Source organism: Lagopus muta, chromosome 12, assembly GCF_023343835.1.
Source record: "Lagopus muta isolate bLagMut1 chromosome 12, bLagMut1 primary, whole genome shotgun sequence".
Lineage (NCBI taxonomy): Eukaryota > Metazoa > Chordata > Aves > Galliformes > Phasianidae > Lagopus > Lagopus muta.
Window position 1 is genome coordinate 9,538,904 of NC_064444.1, and position 20,754 is coordinate 9,559,657.

The following is a 20,754-nucleotide window of genomic DNA, read 5'->3' on the forward strand; positions in this document are numbered from 1 at the left end:
CCTAAGAAAAGGCATTTACAAGCAGAATTGAAGGGAAGTACAGTTAAAAGCCAAATACGAGCTGTTTGTTGTAAAGCAGCTGATAGATAGTTGGCAACGCACCAAAAGGTCCAGACACTAATCTAATTGTTTATAGCTCATGGAGAGATTAATCCACAAGATTAGATGCCCTCATTTCCTTTATGCATTACAATGAATGTGTGAGGTGCCAAACCCCATGGGGCAGCAGCAAGAAAAAAATGGCTCTGCTTCTGTACAGTGATTGTTTCAAGTTCAGAAATATATTAATTCTCTTTGATTTCTGGTAAGAACCCAAAAGCAAAGTTCTGTGCTTAATATCTGAGTATTTTCGTTTCCTCAGTACAACAAAATCATACTTTCTTATTTTAATGTAAAAAGCAAAATGCAGATCAAGCATATGAAATGCATGAAATAGCCAGTGAAAACTGTTAGAATACATTTGTTGATTTGCATGGGCCTGGCTTGCAAGGGCACTGAGAATTGCATGTGCTCTGTATCTCTCAAGGGGAGGCACGTGCAGACATCCCTGCTGGTTAGCACTGAAAGTCTTGGCTCCTCTGAGATGCCATGCATTGGGACAGAATAAGCTCTGCTAAGGGAAAAAAGATACCTCGTTATTGCTTGGGCAACCAGTAAGAACAAAACAAACACTGCTGAGTGGCTATTGCAAGTGGTATTTCTCTGAAAGTGGAGCTCAGGAGCAAACAGTGCTTTGGGGTTATATACACCTTGAAGAGGTGATTCAGAAAGGTTAAAACCTGGCTAATACTCAGGACCCTGCCTCTCCTGTGTCCCCACGGAACTTTTGCCATTGATGTGGAAGAGACATGGGAGCACAGCCATGCCAGGAGCAGAGGGCAGTGCCCAGGCAGCGTTCTTAGCCTCCCAGCAAGGGGATGTTGCTTCCCACTGGTACCAGGTGCTGTGCTGGTGCTTCTGGAAAGAGACACTTTCCTACCAACAAGGAAAATGGCCATGACCAGGTCATGGCTGCAAATGGCCAGGTAACGGACATGAGAAAGCTACCTGGAGATTAAATAAATATAGCCTTTGTCTAGCAAAGCCATTAACTTCTGCCTGGCTAATCTGGAAAAAGTTCCAGGAGTGGAGGTCAGCATGTGTACATTTTTGTGAGCTGCAGGCCTGTGGACTATCTATTGGTCATCATATTTGTTGATTTTGCTACGGTTGCAAAGGATTTTCAAAAAACTAATGGGATTGAGATTTTATTTTTTTTTTCAGATGTTGCAATAGCTGGCACATTCACATTTGGGGGAAGAAAATTAATATCCTGAACTAGTCCTTGCAGTGTTTCTAATTCCTTGACTAGCACGTCCTCATATATCATTTTACTTTACCAGCTTTGGGGAAGAAGAAAATGTTTTGCTAGTTGGGACTTGTTTTAACTTGGTGCTGAATGATATTATTAAAAACTACATTGCCTGAAAGTTTCAATCTGACAAAAGCGTAGTTTTAAATGGGCTGCTTTTATGAGGTCATGTGTAGACTCATTGCTCCTGAATCAAGATCATAACTGTATAATTTTAGTAGCATACAGTGAGAATGAACATTTGCATTTTCTTGGGGAAACTGCTCTCTGTTACATAGTTCAGCTGTTTCAGCCACGATATGGAGGGTGCATTTTAAGAATTGCATTTTGCTCAAAATATATTTTTCAAGGTAAGGTATAGAAAGAAATTACTTTGTAATTAGCAAAGTAAGTAATTACTTAGTCTTCTAAAGTGGTACTTTTCCAAAGATAGTGTGACAGTACCAAGCAGGTCATGAAGCCAGAACCTCTGCAGTGCAAAAGCAGTTTGGTTTGTTGAGTTGATAATCACTGTCTATGAAAGCAAAATGAGTGAGTTATGAGAGTTGATTGTGTAGCACAATTTCAATCCCCCAAAACTGTTATTTCGGATGTCTGACAGAATAGTCAGCATAGGAGGGTCTCGATAAGAGGTTACCCACAGTCAGTATTTCTGTCCATTGAGATGGGCTTCTTTCTACAGGGGGTGGAACGCATTGACCTGCCAGGGCTGCGAAGCTTGCGCACTGCCCGGAACCTGGAGCAGGGCATGGTGCTGACCATCGAGCCAGGGATCTACTTCATCAACCACCTCTTGGACCAAGCACTCCGTGATCCCGCACAGTCCTGCTTCATCAACAACGATGTCCTGCAGCGTTTCAGAGGATTTGGTGGGGTGAGTAGTGTTCAACTGGATGGTTTTCTGTTTGTCTTTGCTATGTACTTGAGAAGAAATCTTTTGGAATTTATAATGTATTTTATGGGACGGCTGTACCTGAAACAGCACCTCAGGCCATTTTGCCCTGTAGACAAACCAGTCTTTTTTTGCTATTTTAAAATGAATTTTATACTTGTGATATCTAATGGACAAGAGACCTTGTATTTTTCCATTGGCTGAAATACCTTCAGTCAACGCTGTGAAGTTGCATACCAGGTAAGTGTTTTGCCCTGGGAAATGTGTATGTTATAAAGTGTGACTGAGATTCGTATTCCAGAGTTAGCTTCCTGCAACAATGGTTGGGTGCTCCCTCGCAGGGCTGGAGAGCCTTGTGCTGTTCTAGTCAGGGAGGTGTTAGAGAAAAAGAGCAATAATTGCTATTTCTGAGTTATTGCCAGAATGGCCTGAAACTAATGAATTTAAAACCTCTTCTGTTTTCCAACAGAATGGCCAGTGGTCTTCACTAGGTCTCTTGCTCAAGGTATCACATTGCAGGACTTACGTAGCAGCGTGTGCACAGAAAAGGTTGGCTGACTCAGGGGTTAGCTGTGATCTGAAGATTGTTTCCACTCAGACAGCTGCTGTGTAAATAAAAAGGCCTTGTTTCTCCATGCTCTCTGGGGCATTTCCCATTCAAAGCCACCACCCTAGCAGAATATGTAGCAGTTGCAGTGCTTCCAGTAGGTTTTCATTTTAGCAGAGCAAGCATTTGAAGGGTGCTGCATTGTTCTCTGAGCTTCCGTATTCATGCACAGGGAAGATAAAGCAGGCAGCTGCAATGCCCCATCCTTCTCTTGGCTTTTCTGCTAAGTCTCAACACAGCTAACAATCACTGGCAACGGCGGTGATTTTCTGGTATGAGAAGTCACTCATTAGGAATTGTCTGTTGCTGCCATCAACTAATTTATCACTGTATACCATCCATGAGAGGGTAATTACTGTACTGTTCTTGGTCTGAGCTGGCTTTAAACCACCAGCCCAGACCGAAAAGTTGTGTGTGCCATTACCAGCCGCATGAGTCAGCCAGGGCCTGGGCAGCCATCTCTGGAAGCTCACTATCTGGTGTGTGCAATCTTATCAAGAGACCTGGGACTTTACCCTGTCTGCTGTTTAATTCATTGCTGAGGTTTGGGACGTTATCTGTCTCTATGTTGTTTCTTTATCAAGACTTGCCCGCCAGCCAACTGAGATTCTGATGAATGAAAAGTAGTTAACTCTGCCTTTTCTAACTTTGAACACATTGTATGTGGCACCACACACTGAAGCATATTCTGAAGGAATACTGTAGTGCACTCATGTAGCTTAACACCACAAGGAAACAGGTTTAGCTGTTTTCACTGTTCTTGCGAACACTCTGAGGGAGATCTGGGGGCAGTTCAATTCACTCCTGGTGACCTTTCTCTGGAAATGTTCAGTGAAGCCCATGTTCTCCCATGGTTTGCTGTGAATGCCTCCTCCAGCTCTGCTGGCTTGAGGCATGCACGTGGTTCACCTGCTGTGTGTTCGCATGCAGCAGGAATGGCAGCACGGGGTCCCTACCTTGGCATGAGTTGCTGAATTGGGCACTTCTATTCCAGAGATTCCAAACAAAGCCTAACTTTCTTCCCTGTTTTTGCTTAGCTTCCTGTAATGTTGACTTGTGAGGAGAGTGAGCCAACAAACTTTGCTACAAGGGGGAGCTGCCCAAAAACGATTGAGCAAAAATCTAAATCTCCGATCCCCCTGTGAACAATACATTTTACTTAGAGAGAGAAAGAAATAATACACACATCCCTGAGCCAGATGTTGTCACTTGATTTTGTCCAGGAGAAGAATGGAAATAAAATCTGAGACAGAAACATATCTTAATATTTCTAAATTCTAACAAAAGCTGAACTGTAATGCAGTCAAAATGCAATTTGCTGTTCAGAGTGCTTAGTTATCCATGTGCAGGTTCATTCTGGCTTGTCCAGAATGAGTATTTCTCTCTCAAGCACATCAGAAAATTTTCTCTCTGCATGATTAAAGAAGATCTCATGAGTCCCAGTGTTACTGACATAGCAGAACTGGGGGTAATACTGGTATCAGTTCTAGCCAAAGAGCTCGCTACAGCCGTGTCCAGTCTTCCTTTAGGTTTAAAAAAACCTACATTCTAAAAAAAGGAAATAACTAGTCTGCTTTCCTCTGCAGAGCTCAGCACTAATTAAAGCGTTCTTAATTTGGCTTGATTTAATTCACTTCAAAAATGAACTTATATGAACCAAAGTAACACCATTGTAATTCTGAGTAAGAATACCCGCACAGGGATTTGAGGAGTTTAATGAATTCACCTTGAATTCATGTCTTTTTGGTTTGGGATAATTTTCTTGAGTGTGACAAGTCTCTGCACAGAGAAGACTGCAGCCATTTATTGTAATTTGGGCTGTCCAATGCTGGAGGTAAGAAGGTTATGAAACCTTCAAGAGCAAGAAAGAATGGAGAAAGTGAGAGGTTTTTCTTCTGAACCTGGATTCCCGGTGGTACCAGCGTGGTGACACCAGCACAACTGCACGCAGTCAGCACAGGTTGTGCCCAGCCCCGTGCCTGCATGCACCACAGATGCCCACACTACACAACTGTAACTGCTACTTGGCAGTCTTGCAGCCTGCCCTCATCCCAGACTAGAGCTGTTCTGTTCTGGGAACCCACTGTAGGGAACCTGCTTTAGCAGGGGGGTTTCAACCCCTACAATCCTGTGAAGTCTCTCTGTCACATATCCACCAGTTCTCAATCTGTAAAACTGAGTCCAGTTCACCAAGGTCATGAGTGCTGTGGGGCTGCACCGGGGCTCTGTGAGCATTGCTCTGCTGAGAACACAGAGCCTTGCAAGACAAGGTATTTGCACGTGCCTTTGCTTATGGCTCAGGGAAAGCGTGTGGGTCCTGAGGGAAGGGGAAGCACCAGCTCTAAACACAGCTCTTTGGGGTTTGAAATGTCCACTCTTCATAAGCTGATTACTGATTCGTGCAGTCCATATGATGTTTTCTCAAAGACCCAGTGAAAATGTTCAGTGCTTGGCCCTAAATATTCAGCCTCTTTTCAGGCTTTATTTTTTTCCTTAGGATGTGTAGAACCAGCACTGCACCTTATTTGTGAAAACTTTATGGGACTTAGAGAAAATGCTCACTGACTGCTAAGCATGCTCATCTACTTTTTAACATCTCACATCTCGCAACAGTAGTAACACAACTCAACATATCCTGGAAAGGTTTTCACAGGAAAGCAGTTGTCCTAATGGAACATGTCACTTTCTTTAAAGTTCTGAGAAGTAATGGTTGTAGGCTGCCCCAAAACAGTGACTGGTTGCTTGTAAATCTTCTTTAACCCTTTTTGCTTCAGTTGCCTAATTAACATAATCAGGTTAAACTAAGAGCAATTGTTACTAACCTGTATTTAGCTTATATTTTATTGGTTCTTTTTGAGGCTTGATGAAGGGAATGTGTGCCTGAAGCTTCTTTTTCCATTAACATCAGTTGATCTAATGAAATGCATAGCCTCACCCTACAAATCTTGATCCTCTTTTATAAAATGTTTATACATAGAGCTTTAAAGTAAAGTGTTCCTGACATGAGAATTTGCTTGTAAGAGGAAGGAGACTGGCAGCGTGGGGTAAGAAAGAGTCCCTACACAGCACAGAGCCCATCAGCCCCTGTAGGAAGGCTTTGTATAATGTGGGAAGAGGAAAGTGGCAGATGCTTTTTCCCAGTCCTGCAGTGTACCCACCTCTCTCTGATTTTAGTGTAAGAATAGATCTATTTCCTAATCAATCCCATGAAGCATGGAAGTCAAATTCTGCTTGTCCTAAGTTTGCTTATTAAAAATTATTGGTGAGTTGATGGCTGAGTCAAAGTCAGTCCCCTTTGTCCGCATGCATCTGCCCCAGTAGTAAAGCAGCTATAAAAACTGATGTATGGATGCTCCAGTTGGCCTATGTAAATCATGTGCTGATTTACCTTGTGTGGCACACATCCTGTCCTGCTTTCCCATAGGTTTCCTGCTGCAGGATTTTGTAGCAATTCTGTTGCTGCTTTCCATAGCCGTAATCAAACAAATGCTCAATAGATTAAAAATTGGAGACGTGTCACCAGTGGTCTTTTTTAATCACATCTGGGATCTGTCATCGACCAAATCTGGGCTGTTTAATTGGCCAAAATCTTTTCTTGAATCTCAAAAGCCTTTTTTATATATCATCATCCAAAAGAAATGAATGAGTGCTACAACCCCCTTTGCTTGGAAGATAACACAAAAGGCTCTGGGGAGCATGAGTGTATCAGTTAGTCAGGACAAAGTGCGAGGCTGTGTATGTAGCTGACAGCAGTGCGGTGTTAACTCGTGTGCTGTCCTTGGCCATGCCTTTACAGCCCTGCTTTGGGACCAATTTGGGTCCATTGAGTCAAGCCACATGATGATCTGCTGCTGGCGTTCAGTGGTTGTGCAATCAAATCTATCTAAATAGGTCGTGCCACTGCCCATGATAAGATAAAGGCATTTGAGGGTCCTGATGTTCCTGGGCACTTGGCCTGTGCAGGAAAGCTTTGTGAAATTGCCATCTCACACTGCAAAAGCCATGTGTGGGGGGGAAAGCTTGCGAGGAGCCCCTGGGAGCTGTAGTGCAGCATGGCCTCACACCTCCACTCGCTGCTCCTTTAAGCCACGTCTGGTTCCAGGCCTTGCTGTAGCCCTGAACCAAGCAGCACTGTGGAACAAAGAGCCTGAAAACAAGGACAGCTCTGAGAGCAAGTTTCATAACCGTCCCTTGCTGGGAAAGGCAGTCCCAAGTTGGTAAACTCTGCCAGCCAGAGCCAGCATCTTTTGTCCGTTTGGACCAAGGACAAGAGCAAGCCAGGCTCTCCTGGAGGGAAGGTTTCGCAGGTCCTCTGATGCTGCTGCTTGCTGCAGCTGAATTTAAGCTCAGTGTGATGTACAGAGTGTGAACAAAAGGAGCAGATGCACACATTTTTTCCCCTCTTGGGAGCCTGTGTTCCTCTGCGCTTCTGTTGTCTTTAACTAGAGAGATAATGCGCACTGAGGCTGGGCAGTCTTTCTTCACTGTTAGTGTAAGCATACACCTTACGTCGGATTCCTGCATGCAGAGGGCAGCTGGGTCCTGGAGTTCTGAGAGTGAAGAGGGGTTGTGTGGGAATGGCTCTGCTGCCCTGGCCCTCTGCAGCAGCTTTCAGTGGGCTCCTGACAGCTTTCCATACTCTGTCTGGTGCTGGTGCCACTCACTGGCTTTAGATGCATCTGGCCCCAGCACTCATCATTCTTCGCTCATTCAGGATCTTTCACCTCTGACAGAATCCTTCTCTCTGTGCTCCTGAGCCTGCCTCATCCCATTTTGCTCCATTTTCCTCTAATAGAATTGCCCATTTCCAGGTTCCAACTGTTCCAAACTCTACCTCTGCAGCCATTATCTGTCCGCCCTGTCTCTCCTGACTGTATCTTGCCTTCCCCAGCTCCTTTCCTCACCCTCATTCCATTTTCCAGCTCATTTCCATCCCAATTTTCTCATTGCACACACAGGGCACTACTGACAGTCCAGTTGTCCGCAGGCTGTTCCCTGTGCTCTCTGGCTCCTGTCTTCTCTGCTCTCAGGGCAGTCACTGCTCCCGAGGAGTGCCCAAGTCCAGCTGAAAGAATAAGATGCTCAACTGCAAAAAAAAAAAGAGCAACACCGGGTTTTTTGTTAATCTCAGTTGCAAAGCAGACAAACTGTGGTTGAAATGTCTCTATAGCAGACTCAAGGGGGAATTCCATCTCTAAGAGGCAAAACCACCCACATAAAAGCTGTTGAAGTGCCCGGATCTGTTTGCTGTGTGGCTTGCATCCCCTGTAACACCCAGCATGGGCCCGTCAGACACAGCACGTGCAGCTTCCAGATGTACAGCTGTCCAAACCCAGTGTGTGAACTTGGAGTTGATTTATTTAATTCTGCTTTATAATACACTTAACTTGATACCAGCTAAAAGAAATAATTTGGCAACGACATCATTAAACAGTTTAATAAGGAGTAGATGACTCATTCTGTTTGAACAAATGGATTATTTTGCAATCAGAAGTACAAATGTTATCCAACTTTATTTTTAGTTGGAAATGTCAAGAGTTCAGAAACAATTAAAACAACTGTAAGATGGGAGTCCCCGGAGTGTGTGTTCTCTTGGATTTACACCTTACTAAAATTGCTTTTATTGCAGCTTAGTGACTTAGCAACATTTTTCTGATAAGATAATGGGAAATGACTATGTAGGCACATTTACTGGCTAAGGGAGATTAGAGTCAAACAGAAATGGAACATACTTTTCATTTCAACAGAACAAGAGCTGGAAAACTGAGAGGATCTGCTTTTTCCTTGCATGATTTAAACAGTGATTGTCCTTTAAAAGGAATTCTGACCTGTGCAGGAATTTCTTATCAGCTCAAAATTCAATGTTTGAATATCAGCTACAAGCTACTTCGTGTTGCAGTTCCTCCTTTGAAAGTGTACTGTATCTAGAGAAGAGGTGATTTGTCTGCACACAGCAGCAAACTGCAGCTCAGCACCAGGACTGCTGCAAGAGCGGGCACCTCAGGCATCAGCAGGCACTGCTGTCCCAGCAAGCTGGGCACTGGCAAGGGTACAGGCAAAGCCTGGGGCAACGTGCCTTTTCCTGCTCCTGGTATCAGAGGGGGGGGATGCACAGGGACTGTGCAGCCTCACTCACCCACTCCTGGGCACCTGCAGGAGCACCACCAAACTCACTTGCAGGCCACTGCCTCCTGAGGTTCTGGTGCTTGCTCTGTGTTCTGCTCTTGTATCAGCAACTCAGTTGGAAACACGCCAGTTGCTCCATGGCCATCGCTGCCCGAAGTGCTCCTCGTCTCCAGCTGGAATACCTCATTGGTAACTGCATGTTCTCTGTGACAGGTCCGCATTGAAGATGATATTGCGGTGACAGCCAGCGGGATGGAGTTGCTGACGTGCGTCCCACGTACTGTGGAAGAAATAGAGGCTTTCATGGCAGAAGGCCAAGGCAGCGCCAAGTCATTTGGCTCCTTGTCCAGCCAAAAGGAGTAAGCTTCAGGTGATGCTGAATGTCCCACGCTGATCAGTCATCGTTCTGATTTAACACTGCAGCATATAAGATAACATCCAATTCTTCATAGCGAGAAGAGGGCAGGCTATTAGCCAGATTGATTCATTAATTAAAAATGAAAGTAGATGGCTTCAGCACTGGATATCCATATACCTCCGACGTCGCTGCTTTGCAGGCAGCAGTTGACAAACAAGTGCCACCTGAATAACCTTGCTACAGCAGTGATTTCTTCCAGTTAAATCTGAATTTTGATGATAGAGACTCTTTAAAATACAGGTGATCTGAATGCTGCCAGCAGTTGTAACAACCTAAGTCATTTATTAAGCTTTATCACAAGTATTGCAAAAAAGAGAAAAAAATCAGCTCTTTTCAGTGGACAAAATGACACTTATATTTTTCTTATGGATCTTGTATCAGTGACAATGGAGTAAGCACAACGAAATTTGTATTAAAATTCATCCTTGGCATCATTTTTGTTTACAACTTGTGTTCATTAGATTCTTCTGCTGCCATTTCTACTTCTTTACCTGACTTTCTGCCAATTTGTGCTCTGGAAACACTGACTCTTTGTTAGCCTGACTTCTGTTCTGGTTACAGGGTACATTGATCCTGCACACAGCCTCATTAAATTTGTTCATCTATTTGTTCCTTAAAATTGTAGATTGCTGTGGTGTTCAGAAGCCTTAAAACCTGCAAGAAGGAAACGTCTTCATTCCAGAGCTCTGGGTCAGTCAGAGCTGTGTTCTGCCAAACGATGGAGTTGCTTCAAACCATCTGTTGTTAGCAGCTTCAGAATTAAATCATTAATCATTAAGTTTTATATGGATAGACCACAAACATATTAATAATGATCACAAAATGACTTTATATTCATGCAGGATTTAAATTACCCACAGAATCCTTTCTTTTACTGTAGGTGAAGCCTGCAGGAGAACAAATGCTCTGCTTGCATCATAAAATAGTCCTGGTTGCTCTGACTCCGTAGAAGTAGTGTTGTTTACTGAACACGTCATGTTTATGTCTGTTGCCGATGAACACATCAAAAGCACCGTGTTGTGGCCTTATGGCCCTTGGCTGTGACCGGCTGGAGATCTGGAGTTCTTTCAGAAATGGTGAATGGTTGCTCTTTCTGCTGACCGCACTGAGCTGTGCGACACAAACCCGCTCTTCCTTTCTAGCCACTTGGTGAGCCATTGCCAAATAGGGAACTTCAAGTGGTGAAGACCAAGGAATTCGTTGTGAAATAATCCAGGGGCTTCACTCCTTCTGTTCAGTGTCACTTTGCTGAGTGATGAACCTATGTGCATTCTTTTTTAAAGGTTGCTGGCCACGGTCTACAGGAGGTGAATGCGGGAGGTCTTGAGATGGGAAGGGATGTGAAGGAGCAGATGTGAGGTCAGTAGCTGTGATGTGCAGCAGTGCTCCTGCTGAGCTTCAGGGTGCAAAGGCTCCTGCTCCTGAATGCACAGCATGTGCAGAGGTGCCATGCTGTGTGTTGGCAGCTGTGCAGGTGTCAAACACCACAACCTGCAAGCACACTCCAGACTTATCTGTCTCTGAACCCTGATGTTTTCTAGCGCTGGGCTGTGCCCGCAGCCTCAGCCCACTACCCTCTGAGTCCAAGCACAGCTGAAGCATGCTCTGAACACACTCAGACCACTGGCTGCTCTGGCCACTGAAACCTGCTGTCCCTTAGGTTCAATAGCAGTTATTGTGTTACAGTAACACTTCACAGATTAAAAAAAAAAAAAAAGTTTTGGAGTTGTTTCAACTAAGCTGCAGTCCTAGCGCAGTTAATAGGCCGTTCCCTGCTATGATTAATGCTGGCGCACGGCGGCGGTGCTCCTGCAGAACAGGTCTGGCTCTGGGTGCTGTGCAGGCAGGCTGTGTCCCAGCACGCAGTGTGGGGGGGAGCGCTGCCGGCTGTGCTGCTGGGGGTTCTGCGGGGCCGGGAGCGCTGCCCTCCACAGCCAGGGACTGAACTCAACTGCTGCAGATTGTACCCTTCCTTGCAGTGCTCCGTTCTGCAGTTCTGGATAATTTCTACCCACTTATGCAAAAAGCAAGTTAGTTTTGTTGTTGTTTTTTTTTTTTAATTAGCATCTGAGGGAGGGGAGTAAGTGTTTTAAAATGGCAGAACGATATTTAATATGCTTTAAATGTGTGCGTTGGGGAGGGAATACAGGTTGTGACAAACTTTCCTTAGGACTAAATTAGTATTTCTTAGGCTGTTAGCTATATTTTCCCAAATGCCTTTCTTTCCCCTCGGTGCAAACAGACTCAAATAGAGCCGCACCAAAATAACAGGAGTGCCCAGTGTTGAGCAAGCTTACATGTTTAAAAAGGTCCAAGTTCTGAATTGATAGATTTAAACCTTCAGCGCCCCAGGCTGGATGCACTTGGGGTGTATCTCTGTGCAGTGATGCTGCTGCAGTTACAGGTGTGGTGAGTGGGGCAGAGCCTCCTGGCTGCTCGGGGAAGTCAGAGTGGGAGAGTTCTTTCACTGTTGTAAGAAAATGGGCATAATGTTTTGTGGTGAAACGTATGGCGCTTTTTCTTGTGACAGGCTCTGTGTTCTGTCACAGACTATAGCTGCTATTAAAAAGAAATGGACCAAAAGGAAAACTTTCACAGACCAACGCTGCATGTTTTGAGGAGGTGTTCATTCCAATTTTTCCTTAGGAAGAAGAGGGATATTCCAAGTTCACCATGAGAGCTCTCCTGTGCAGAATGTGAGCAAAGCCCCCATGCCTCTGCTCCCTGGGGCCAAGCTGCTCTTCTGGCAGGAGGCTCAGAATAAGCAGTTGCAAGGAAGGCGTGAACCTAACTCACACTGAGGATAGATTGAAAGTAACAACTTGTCAGTCGCACACAGTCTGCATGCAAACAAAGCAGCTGCTAAGCTGGAAAAGTCGTTGCACAAACAAGTAAGTTGTAACTTTGTGGTTTTGTTTCACGCAAGAAGGAAGTGGCATTGGTGCTGTCAGGTGGAGAAGTGACCTGCTGGAGCACCAGGAGTTCCTGAGTCTCCATCAGACGGTTCTACTTGCATTCAAGAGACTAAAGAAATCATTCTCCAGGAGCCAGCCTATGTACAGCAAGGTTGGAAAAAACATCATAGATTTGGGGCCCTTCTTTGGATTATCAGGAGAGGAACGCACACTGTGCTGTCAAACCATCAGCAGGGCAACAAGGCCATGTAGTTCCAACACAGAGCAAACAGAAGGGAGGGATGGGGCTCCTGCCAGAGCTGGCACCCATCTAAGAAATGAGATGCAGTCAGGTCATCTTCATCCTTATACAACAACCCTTGTACAAGGATTGTCCCCCGCCAGCCCCTCCCTCATTACCTCATTACCTTTTAATTGCAGTATACATTCAGGAAAGGATTCTTACATTTCTTTTTTTTCTTTTTCTTTTTTCTTTTTTGTGTATGTGTGTGTGTGAGAGAGTGAGAGAGAGAAATGGGGAATTTAACCCAAATTAACTAGTTTCTTATTCTCTTCCCACTGAACAGAAACTTAAGTGGGGGACAAGAATTTGTTAAAGAATAAGCTGAAGGAGGGAAAATTTACGTTGGATATCAGGGGGAAGTTCTTTAGTATGAGAGTGGTGAGGTGCTGGAACAGGCTGCCCAGAGAGGCTGTGGTTGCTCCATCCCTAGAGGTGTTCAAGGCCAGATTGGATGAGGCCCTGGGCAGCCTGGTCTAGTATTAGATATGGAGGTTGGGGCCCTGCCTACAGCAGGGGGGTTGGAGCTTGATGATCCTTGGTGTCCCTTCCAACCCAAGCCATTCTATGATTCCACGAATGAAAACTGCTGTACTGATTTCTCAGACAGCTGCTTGAAGTGGTCACCTGTATCTGAAGGAAAGAGAAAATGGACAGGAAAAATAAGGCCAGCACTGGAGGCAAAATGTTTTTATTAGTTTCTGATATTTCAATCTTACCTAATTAAGCTGCAGCTAGAACCAAAAACCATATATCTGTAAAAAGACTATCATAGTCCAAAACAATCCATAAAAAACTGCACCTAACTGCCTTTGTATTAAAAATTGAAATTCAGAAAGAACTTTTAAAGGCTTTATTTTCTAACAGCATCTTCATAGAGATAATATCCAAGGTTTTTCTTTTCCTAAGTACAGGTACAAGGCAAACAAGCATCCTACAAAATATGGGGAAAAGGTAGTGTAGGAGGGAAATTAAGACAGTGTAATAATCCACTAGCCAGACACACAGGTTAAATGTAACACAACCATACCATCAATGAAATACTTAAAAATGAAAATAAATTAAGGATACGCCAAAGTTCCTGCTTTACTTTTGCTGTTAAAATCCTCAATATATAGTACATACCACTGCATTATGGATCATGGCAAAAACTTATCACTAGCATTTAAAAAAACTGCTATAGAAGAACTTCTATGGAAATAAGACTGAAGATACTCCTTCACACAACTGTGATGGCTATAGAAATTCTGCTGAATCGGGTGTTCAAATGAGGGCCATTAGTTTTAAAATCACTGTGCATTTCTGTACAGGCTTGGCTGCAAATCTGAATGGCTGTGAGAATGGAAATGAACATAAGTGAGCTGAGATCCACACATTCTTGCTGTTCATATGCTGCCCTACCCCTTTTGTTGCTCAGCCAAGCTGTGTATTTTGTTCTCCCTGATACCCGCACCCCAGCAGGAATGCAGTTTTGCAGAGCATTGGTTGTTGGTAGCATTTTTACATTTTCTGGAAACCAAAACATTGTTCTCCTAACACCCCACAGTCACTGTGCAAGCCAGGAAAACATGAACACGGGCATAAAAAAAAAGCAGCCCATGTGCTGCTTTACCTCTGATACTTGGTTCAGACCACCACTTACCCTGTGGAAGCCAATTGCCTGTAAAGATCATTATAGAATGTTGCTGTTTATTTAGAAAACATTTTGAAGTACCCCAGCTTGCTATTACTGTGCCCTGCCCAGTAACCAGATAGGAAAAGCCTAAGTGGTGCTTTGCAGGAATTGCTCTGTAGGTAGAAAAGCAGTTCACCAAACAGGACAACAAACTCTCTAAAGCCTCTGCAGTTTGTAACATGTAACGGAGAAAAGAAAGGGCTTAAATGCACTAAAAGGTATTTAAAGGAATTCACCCAAATACGACTTTCTGATACTACAGTGAACCACCCTGATGAACTTCTCGCGTTGTGCTAAATGTAAGAAGGTAAGTGTACATCTGTGAAATGCTATTTCCGTAATGGTAAGCTCCTTGCTGACTAAGGATTTAGATCTGCACTTATTAGACAAATCTTCTAGAAGAGAAAAATATTGAACGCCTTTAAAGAAAAACCCTAAGCAGTTTCTGGTTTAATTGTATCAAATCTTCAGTGTTAAACCTAAAAAGATCCGCACACCATGATGGTTAAAAGGACCCCTCATTTGCTCAGTTACTGCAGGGTGGTGCAGACAGGCTGCACCTCCAGAGTTCATCCCGTCAGGCTGTGGCAGTGACTACTGCCCACTGTTTTCTGCATTTGTTGTGGTGCTCTCAGTGCCAACAGGTTGCACATTGTCTGCGAGACTGTGTGCGTGCTCGAGGAATAAGTCTTTCAGTACGCTCAGCTCCTTGGTCAGGAGCTTAATTTTCGCCTCTAAACGTTCATTTTCTTCTTTGAGCTGGGTGACCCTTTGCAGTGTGTCTTGTGCTTTCTGTTTGCTTTTTAACCGGCTCTTTTTCACTGCCATGTTGTTTCGCTCTCTGCGCTGACGATACTCATCGCTGTTTCTATCCACAAAGGAATTTTTCTTTCCCTGCTTGCTCGGAGGCACAGCTTTGCCTCCACCACCAGGACTAACGGGAACCAGCTGGGGAACCTGCTGCAAACCACTGCTGTGTGCCTGGGTGTGAATCACGCTTACTCCGTTCGCATCTGTAGCGGTGTTCTGCGGGGATGTCTTGCTCATTTGGACGGGCTCTTCTTTGACACAACAGAGTATTAGAAGACTAAAAACTCTCTTCTAGATCGTGTTTCCAGCAAGTCTTCACATGGGTTAAGGGCAAGGTGAACCCTGAAGGAAAAACAAATGCTGTTAAAGGTGCTATGTTCAGCTACAGTCTTACACATCACTGCCTTTGGCAGAAGGTACCAATGGCACATCTGGCAGCAACACACCAAAACTATGCTGGAAGTGGAAAAGCTGCCAATTGCTGGGACATTTCAGAAGCCTCTCGAACATATTTGGATTGGAAGGGACTGTTACTGGGTCATCCAGTCAAGCTGTTTGCATTGTTCACTGGATTTACTCAGTTATTCCAAGCCATCCCTGATGGATGGGTGTCTAGCCTAGCCTTGAAAAATCTCGTTTCACAACCTCTGTCTTGGCAACTAGTTCCACTGTCTAACTTTTCTCCCAGTTATATAATTTTCTTAATTTCAGACCAAATTCTTTCTTCTGCAGCTTAAACCCATTAACAGCCTGACTCCTGACCAACAGGAGTGCTTGATCCTTGTCCTCTCCAAACCATCCTTCTGGGTGTATGCACATTCCTTGGTGGTCTCTGCTTTATTCTAGAGACAGTCCACCTTCCCTTGAACATCTCACAACATCTTCCAGTGCTTTCACCAGCTTTAAGATTGTTTTACTTGTTTTTGAAGATGGAGCCCAAACTGATGGTTGTTTAAAGTCTCAGCAGTACTCAGTGCAAAAATGTACAAGAGGTAGTGCATGCTGTGAAGGCTGTGACTGAACGACGCAAAAGGAAACCCTCAGCCACAAACAAGGTAAGACCAGCCAAGCCTTTACCAGTGCTGTGAGGGCAGGTGGGACAGGAAAGCAGGGTGAGAACAATGTGAGAACCACTGCACTTAAAAGACAGGGGACTGTTGCCACCTACAAGGAGACATGGGCCACAGCTGACCTGCTCACAGCACGCTTTCCGCTGTGGCTCTCAAAGCACTCACTGTCTATGCTTCTCCCCAGCAGGCTGAGGCAGACAGCCTGAGGCAGGGACATCCTCCCACCTGGCGCTCAGTCTGCTCCCAACCCTGCTGGTGGTACAAGACTTCACTGCTGCCACTCTCCCAGGAGGACCCGTTTGGAAAGAGCAGCTGAGGCCAGCAGAACACAAGGTGAGCTGCGCAGTGCCCAGTCCAGCCTTACATCTGACAGCACAGGAGGCAGCAGTCCTGTGTGGCAATGCTCAGCAAAATTCAGGGGCTCCTCAGCTGCATGCTGCTCCTGTATAAGTTTTCCACCACAGCTTAAAGTGCCATTTTACATTCTGCTGGGTTATCATTAATGAGATTAAAATGTTAACTGTCAATTGCACATTTTCTTTCACAGTCTGAGGAAGCCTGAACTAGGTGCAGCTGTACAGTATGGCTCAGTAAGATTCACAGCAGAGACCCGTCATTTGGCTTCAGTGTTATTCAAAATTAACATTCTGTTGCCAAGAACTCTTTTTCCCTTAAAGCAAGTGAAAGAGGTGTGTGAGTCGTGCGAGTACAACCACACCCCTCAATAAATTGTCACATTTCATATTTTCAGATTTCAGGACAGAGAGATGTCAGAGCAGACGTTGGATAGCATGGCCTTCAGTCCCCTCCATTTCAGCATGGCAATGCTCTCCCAGGCAGCCCAGCTAGGTCAGCACTGGGGAAATGCCACATCTACCAGCTGTGTTGTGAACAGGCAGAACTGCCCTGAAAGCATCACCAACATCTGACAAGTTCCTTCACAGCACCAGGTTCCACTTGCTATTCTCTCTATGCTATCAAAAGTATTTAATATTGTTCTAACATATGCATAAGATCTCTATCTGATGCCCCCACAATTCAAAGGAAAAAATTATGTGCTCTATTAAACTGAAATGTAATGGGATAGTTCTCAGTGAAAGAGAATGTGGGTTGAGCAGAGAAACAGAACCCAAGCGTCACATCTCCAAGCTGCTGTTAGTCCTGACACACAGAGCACTTTGCAACAGGTCTTCCCCAGTTCCTGACCCCTGGAACTGCCCTATGCTGTGTCAACTGTTTCTTCAATGGGAAACACGCTCATCCAGCACTCACGTGGGAGATGTGACACACGGCTCCTGTCCTGCTCCAATACTGGGTACCATGGGGCTCCTTCACGGCTGCCACCAGGAGATTTGAGGGTATGGGAAGGGGAGGGTATTGAGAAGGGGCTGTGGCAAAGCGCTGTGCACCTGGGGAAGGCTGTGAGCAGATGGCTGCCAAGGCTCACTGCTCAGGTTTGTGCCACACTGACACGTTAGCTGTGGGAGGGTGACAGCATGACACGACAGGCAGCAGCTCCGTGGCATCCCTTCCCACGCAGCTTCTAGCTGGCACGGGGCAGCTCCGGGCTGGTTCTGCTCAGCACTGCTGCTGCTCTAGCGGCCAGAGCTGCCCGGTTCCACTGCAGCCGCCTGCTGCCACCCACCACCCAGTGCACACAATAGTGGCACTCGGGGGCTCCGCCGGCCACAGCTCCCTGGGGATTTGGAGTCTCAGGCACATCAGGCCCTTTATTAGCTTTGCTTTCTTCCCCAAATTCGAAATTTCCAAACGTCTGCCTTGGCAAAAAGAAAAAAAAAGTTTTAATTTGTTAAATAAATCCGGTTGGTTGGTTGCTCCACAACTCGCTTTGGGCTGCACGGCTGCTCCGTCACTGCTGCCACAGCCGGCAGCGGGACGCCGCTGGCCTTCCCTCGGGGCGCCCGCGGCCCGCGCACGTTCCTGGCGGAACGCTGCCCAACAGCGCCAGCAGCGCACGCGCTCAGGACAGCCGCCGAACCGCGCTGCCACGACGCCCGGCCAGCGCTGTCGGGACGCGGAGCATCCGCGGCTGCGGCGGCCGCTATAAAGATGAACGACTCCTAATGCAAACTTTTCAGATCTCGACGCGTTCGGCGCTCGGCCTCGGGGCGCCGCGACGGCCGCGTTCCGTCGGGGCTCCGCAGCTCCCGGCACAGCGTTACGGGGCCGCCCCTCCGCGCTGACATCAGCGCCGCCGCCCCGCCCGTTCTCCCCCCCGCCCCTCCCGCCTCGGCGCCCGCTGCCCCGGGGCGGCTCCTGGCCCTCCCCCGCCGCCCCGCGGGGCCCGCAGCCCGGGGGGCCGCCCGGCCGCGCTCCTCCCCCGCCCGCGCGGGGCGCCCGGCCGCGCCAAGCCGTGACTTCACCGGGGGGGAGGAGAGGCGCGGGCCGGGGCCGCCCGCCGATTGCATCATGCGCTCCCACGCGCGGGGCCGCCGCGCCACCGGCGGACGGGCGCGCGGCGGGGGCGGCCCCTACGGCCCGGCACGGCGCCCCCCGCGCGGCGGCGCTTACCTGTGGCGGAGCGGGCGGCGGCGGAGGGGAGGGGCGCGGCCGGGCCCAAGCCTCCTCGTTCACGCGCGGAGCGCGGCCGAGCGGCGATTGCGAAACCCGCCCCGCGCCGCCCCGCCCCGCACGCCGATCGCCGCCCGCCCTCCCGCCGGGGTGATGCAACGCCCGCTCTGATTGGCAGTCTCTACGGCCAATCGCGCGCCCTCGCGCTTAAAGGGCGCGGCTGCGTTTGTGTGGGGACTCTGTAGGGGCCCTCGGCGGCCTCGGGGCGCTGCCTCGGAGCGTTCTGTGCTCCGCCCCGCCGTTAGGGGGCGCTCGTGCGGCCCGGCCCCGGGCGCCATTTTCTCGCCTCGGGTGTAAGGCGGTGGCCGAGGCCTCCGGGGCGGGCGACACGGCCTTCCTGCGTACCTCGGGTCGAGGGGACGGAGCTGAAAGTACGGCGGCCCCCTTGGATGTCTGAGATTACGGGTTACGTTTCTTTGTAAATATCGCAAAATGATGAAAGCTGTGAGCAGGCCGTTGGTGCTTTCCTGCCGCCCTGGCTCGCACCCCGAGCTCGGACCAGGCGCGTGCCGGGATGTAACGTCACCGGCTCTGAAGGTCCGCGTGTGTAAAACGCCCTCAGCAGCCGTGTGCCGGGCGTGCAGCGGTGTGCCGGCGGTGCGCACCTCCCCCGTAACGCCCCGTGGAAAATGAGCCCCATTTGCGGAACAATTCTGAGGGTTACTCTGGGCAAACGGCTCAGCACCGCTCATTGCTATTGGGTGCTGCTTCGTTGTCAGTCTCTGATATTTAATATCTCACATGTTTTTCTGTTTCCCAGTCGAAACGGTTTTCTCTGGCAATGATTCATCCGTCTGTAACTAGAGCAAAAATTCCAGGTAAGCATTAAGCATTATCCTGTCCTTACATAGTTCCCTGTGTGCCCGTAAAGTGCTCCCATGGGGTTTCCAAGTGCTTTATGGCTATTCGATCATTCTTCTTCTTTGAAGGAAGATGAAGAAAATAAAACACAGACAAACTCATTCTTGTGTAGCCTGCTTGTTCTAAACATTAAAGCCCATATGTAATTCTGTGCACACTGGGAGCTCCGGTGCTTGGCTGGCATCATGTCCTGGGAAAACTCACACAATGTGCTTTAAGTGTTTGCAGGAGAAATCCCCCCAGTGCAAATGGGATGTGAGGGAAGTAGTCTAGAAAGTAATCACAAAAACATAAGGAGTGCTGTTGTAAAGGCATGGTACTGAAATACACGCCTTATCTGCTGGCCGTCAATTAGGTCACATGAGCCGTGTGTTGGCTCTGGAGCTCAGTGTGAGGAGCAGGGCTGTAGCCCTCTGCACACCAATTCCAGGTGTGTGCCTGTAGCAACAGTCCACCATAAGACTGTCTAATTTTGCGATGGTGGTATGGTGGTATGCTTTCGCATGCATAGCCCAGTTTTGAAGGACTGGTCTCTAAAAAATGACACCACCAACAACAATAAAACCACAAGTTTTCAGCGTCTTCAAGTAATACACAGTAAATCACAGCTCAAGACAGAAGGACTACTGAAGTAACAGAAACTAACTGTGAGAACTGGAGGCAAACATGTAGGGGGCAAAGGAACCTGTTGGGGTAAATGTTCCAGTTTGGTGCTTGGTCAGTATTTCACTTAATGCTTACCAAAAAGGTTTTCTGCAGCCTTATGCTTAGAGTGTGAAAACTGCTTTATTTCTCCATCTTATTTATTGTCCTATTCCAGTATTTACGGTTGTTACCTCTGTGTTCATAGACAGTTATTTCTTTCTCCAAAAATAAAAACAATATGAATGTACTAGACTACAACCTATACTTCTTTCTCCTGTTAACATTCAGTTACTTGCCTTCCCTTCCCTTGTGGATAGCCTTCACTGGACTTTTTACTTCAAATTTGCACATTTCTATTAAACATCTACCTTTTGCACGTGGTTTGGCTGTAGTTTTTTCCTCTATCATGTCTTTAGAATTCTTGGTGATATTTCACTTTGTTGAGTTTTAGAAGAGAGGAAATTGTTTATACTTTTAAAATATATATGCCTATAAATTGGTCTCTTGGACTA

At 46.8% G+C, this 20,754-nt stretch overlaps 2 protein-coding genes across 5 annotated transcripts in view; one reads left to right on the forward strand and one right to left on the reverse strand.

Annotated features, from left to right (window-relative positions):
• PEPD (peptidase D) overlaps positions 1-9,828 on the forward strand; it is a 123,582-nt gene extending 113,754 nt beyond the window's left edge. For all 3 annotated transcript variants that reach the window (XM_048958656.1, XM_048958657.1, XM_048958655.1), the window contains 2 exons: positions 2,034-2,225; positions 9,190-9,828. In XM_048958656.1, the coding sequence (XP_048814613.1) occupies positions 2,034-2,225; positions 9,190-9,339 (342 nt within the window). In that variant the 3' untranslated portion in view covers positions 9,340-9,828. The remainder of the gene's footprint in view (positions 1-2,033; positions 2,226-9,189) is intronic.
• Positions 9,829-13,264: 3,436 nt separating this feature from the next.
• CEBPG (CCAAT enhancer binding protein gamma) lies at positions 13,265-19,548 on the reverse strand. 2 transcript variants are annotated; one of them, XM_048958695.1, is made up of 2 exons: positions 18,677-18,809; positions 13,265-15,416 (listed from the first exon to the last, which is right to left on the reverse strand). In XM_048958695.1, the coding sequence occupies exon 2, from the start codon at positions 15,309-15,311 to the stop codon at positions 14,859-14,861; it is 453 nt and encodes a 150-aa protein (XP_048814652.1). In that variant the 5' UTR covers positions 15,312-15,416; positions 18,677-18,809; the 3' UTR covers positions 13,265-14,858. The 2 variants fall into 2 exon arrangements, 1 of the variants encoding a protein (XP_048814652.1); XR_007379493.1 differs by having other exon boundaries at positions 15,303-15,416; positions 18,677-19,548.
• Positions 19,549-20,754: the final 1,206 nt, after the last annotated feature.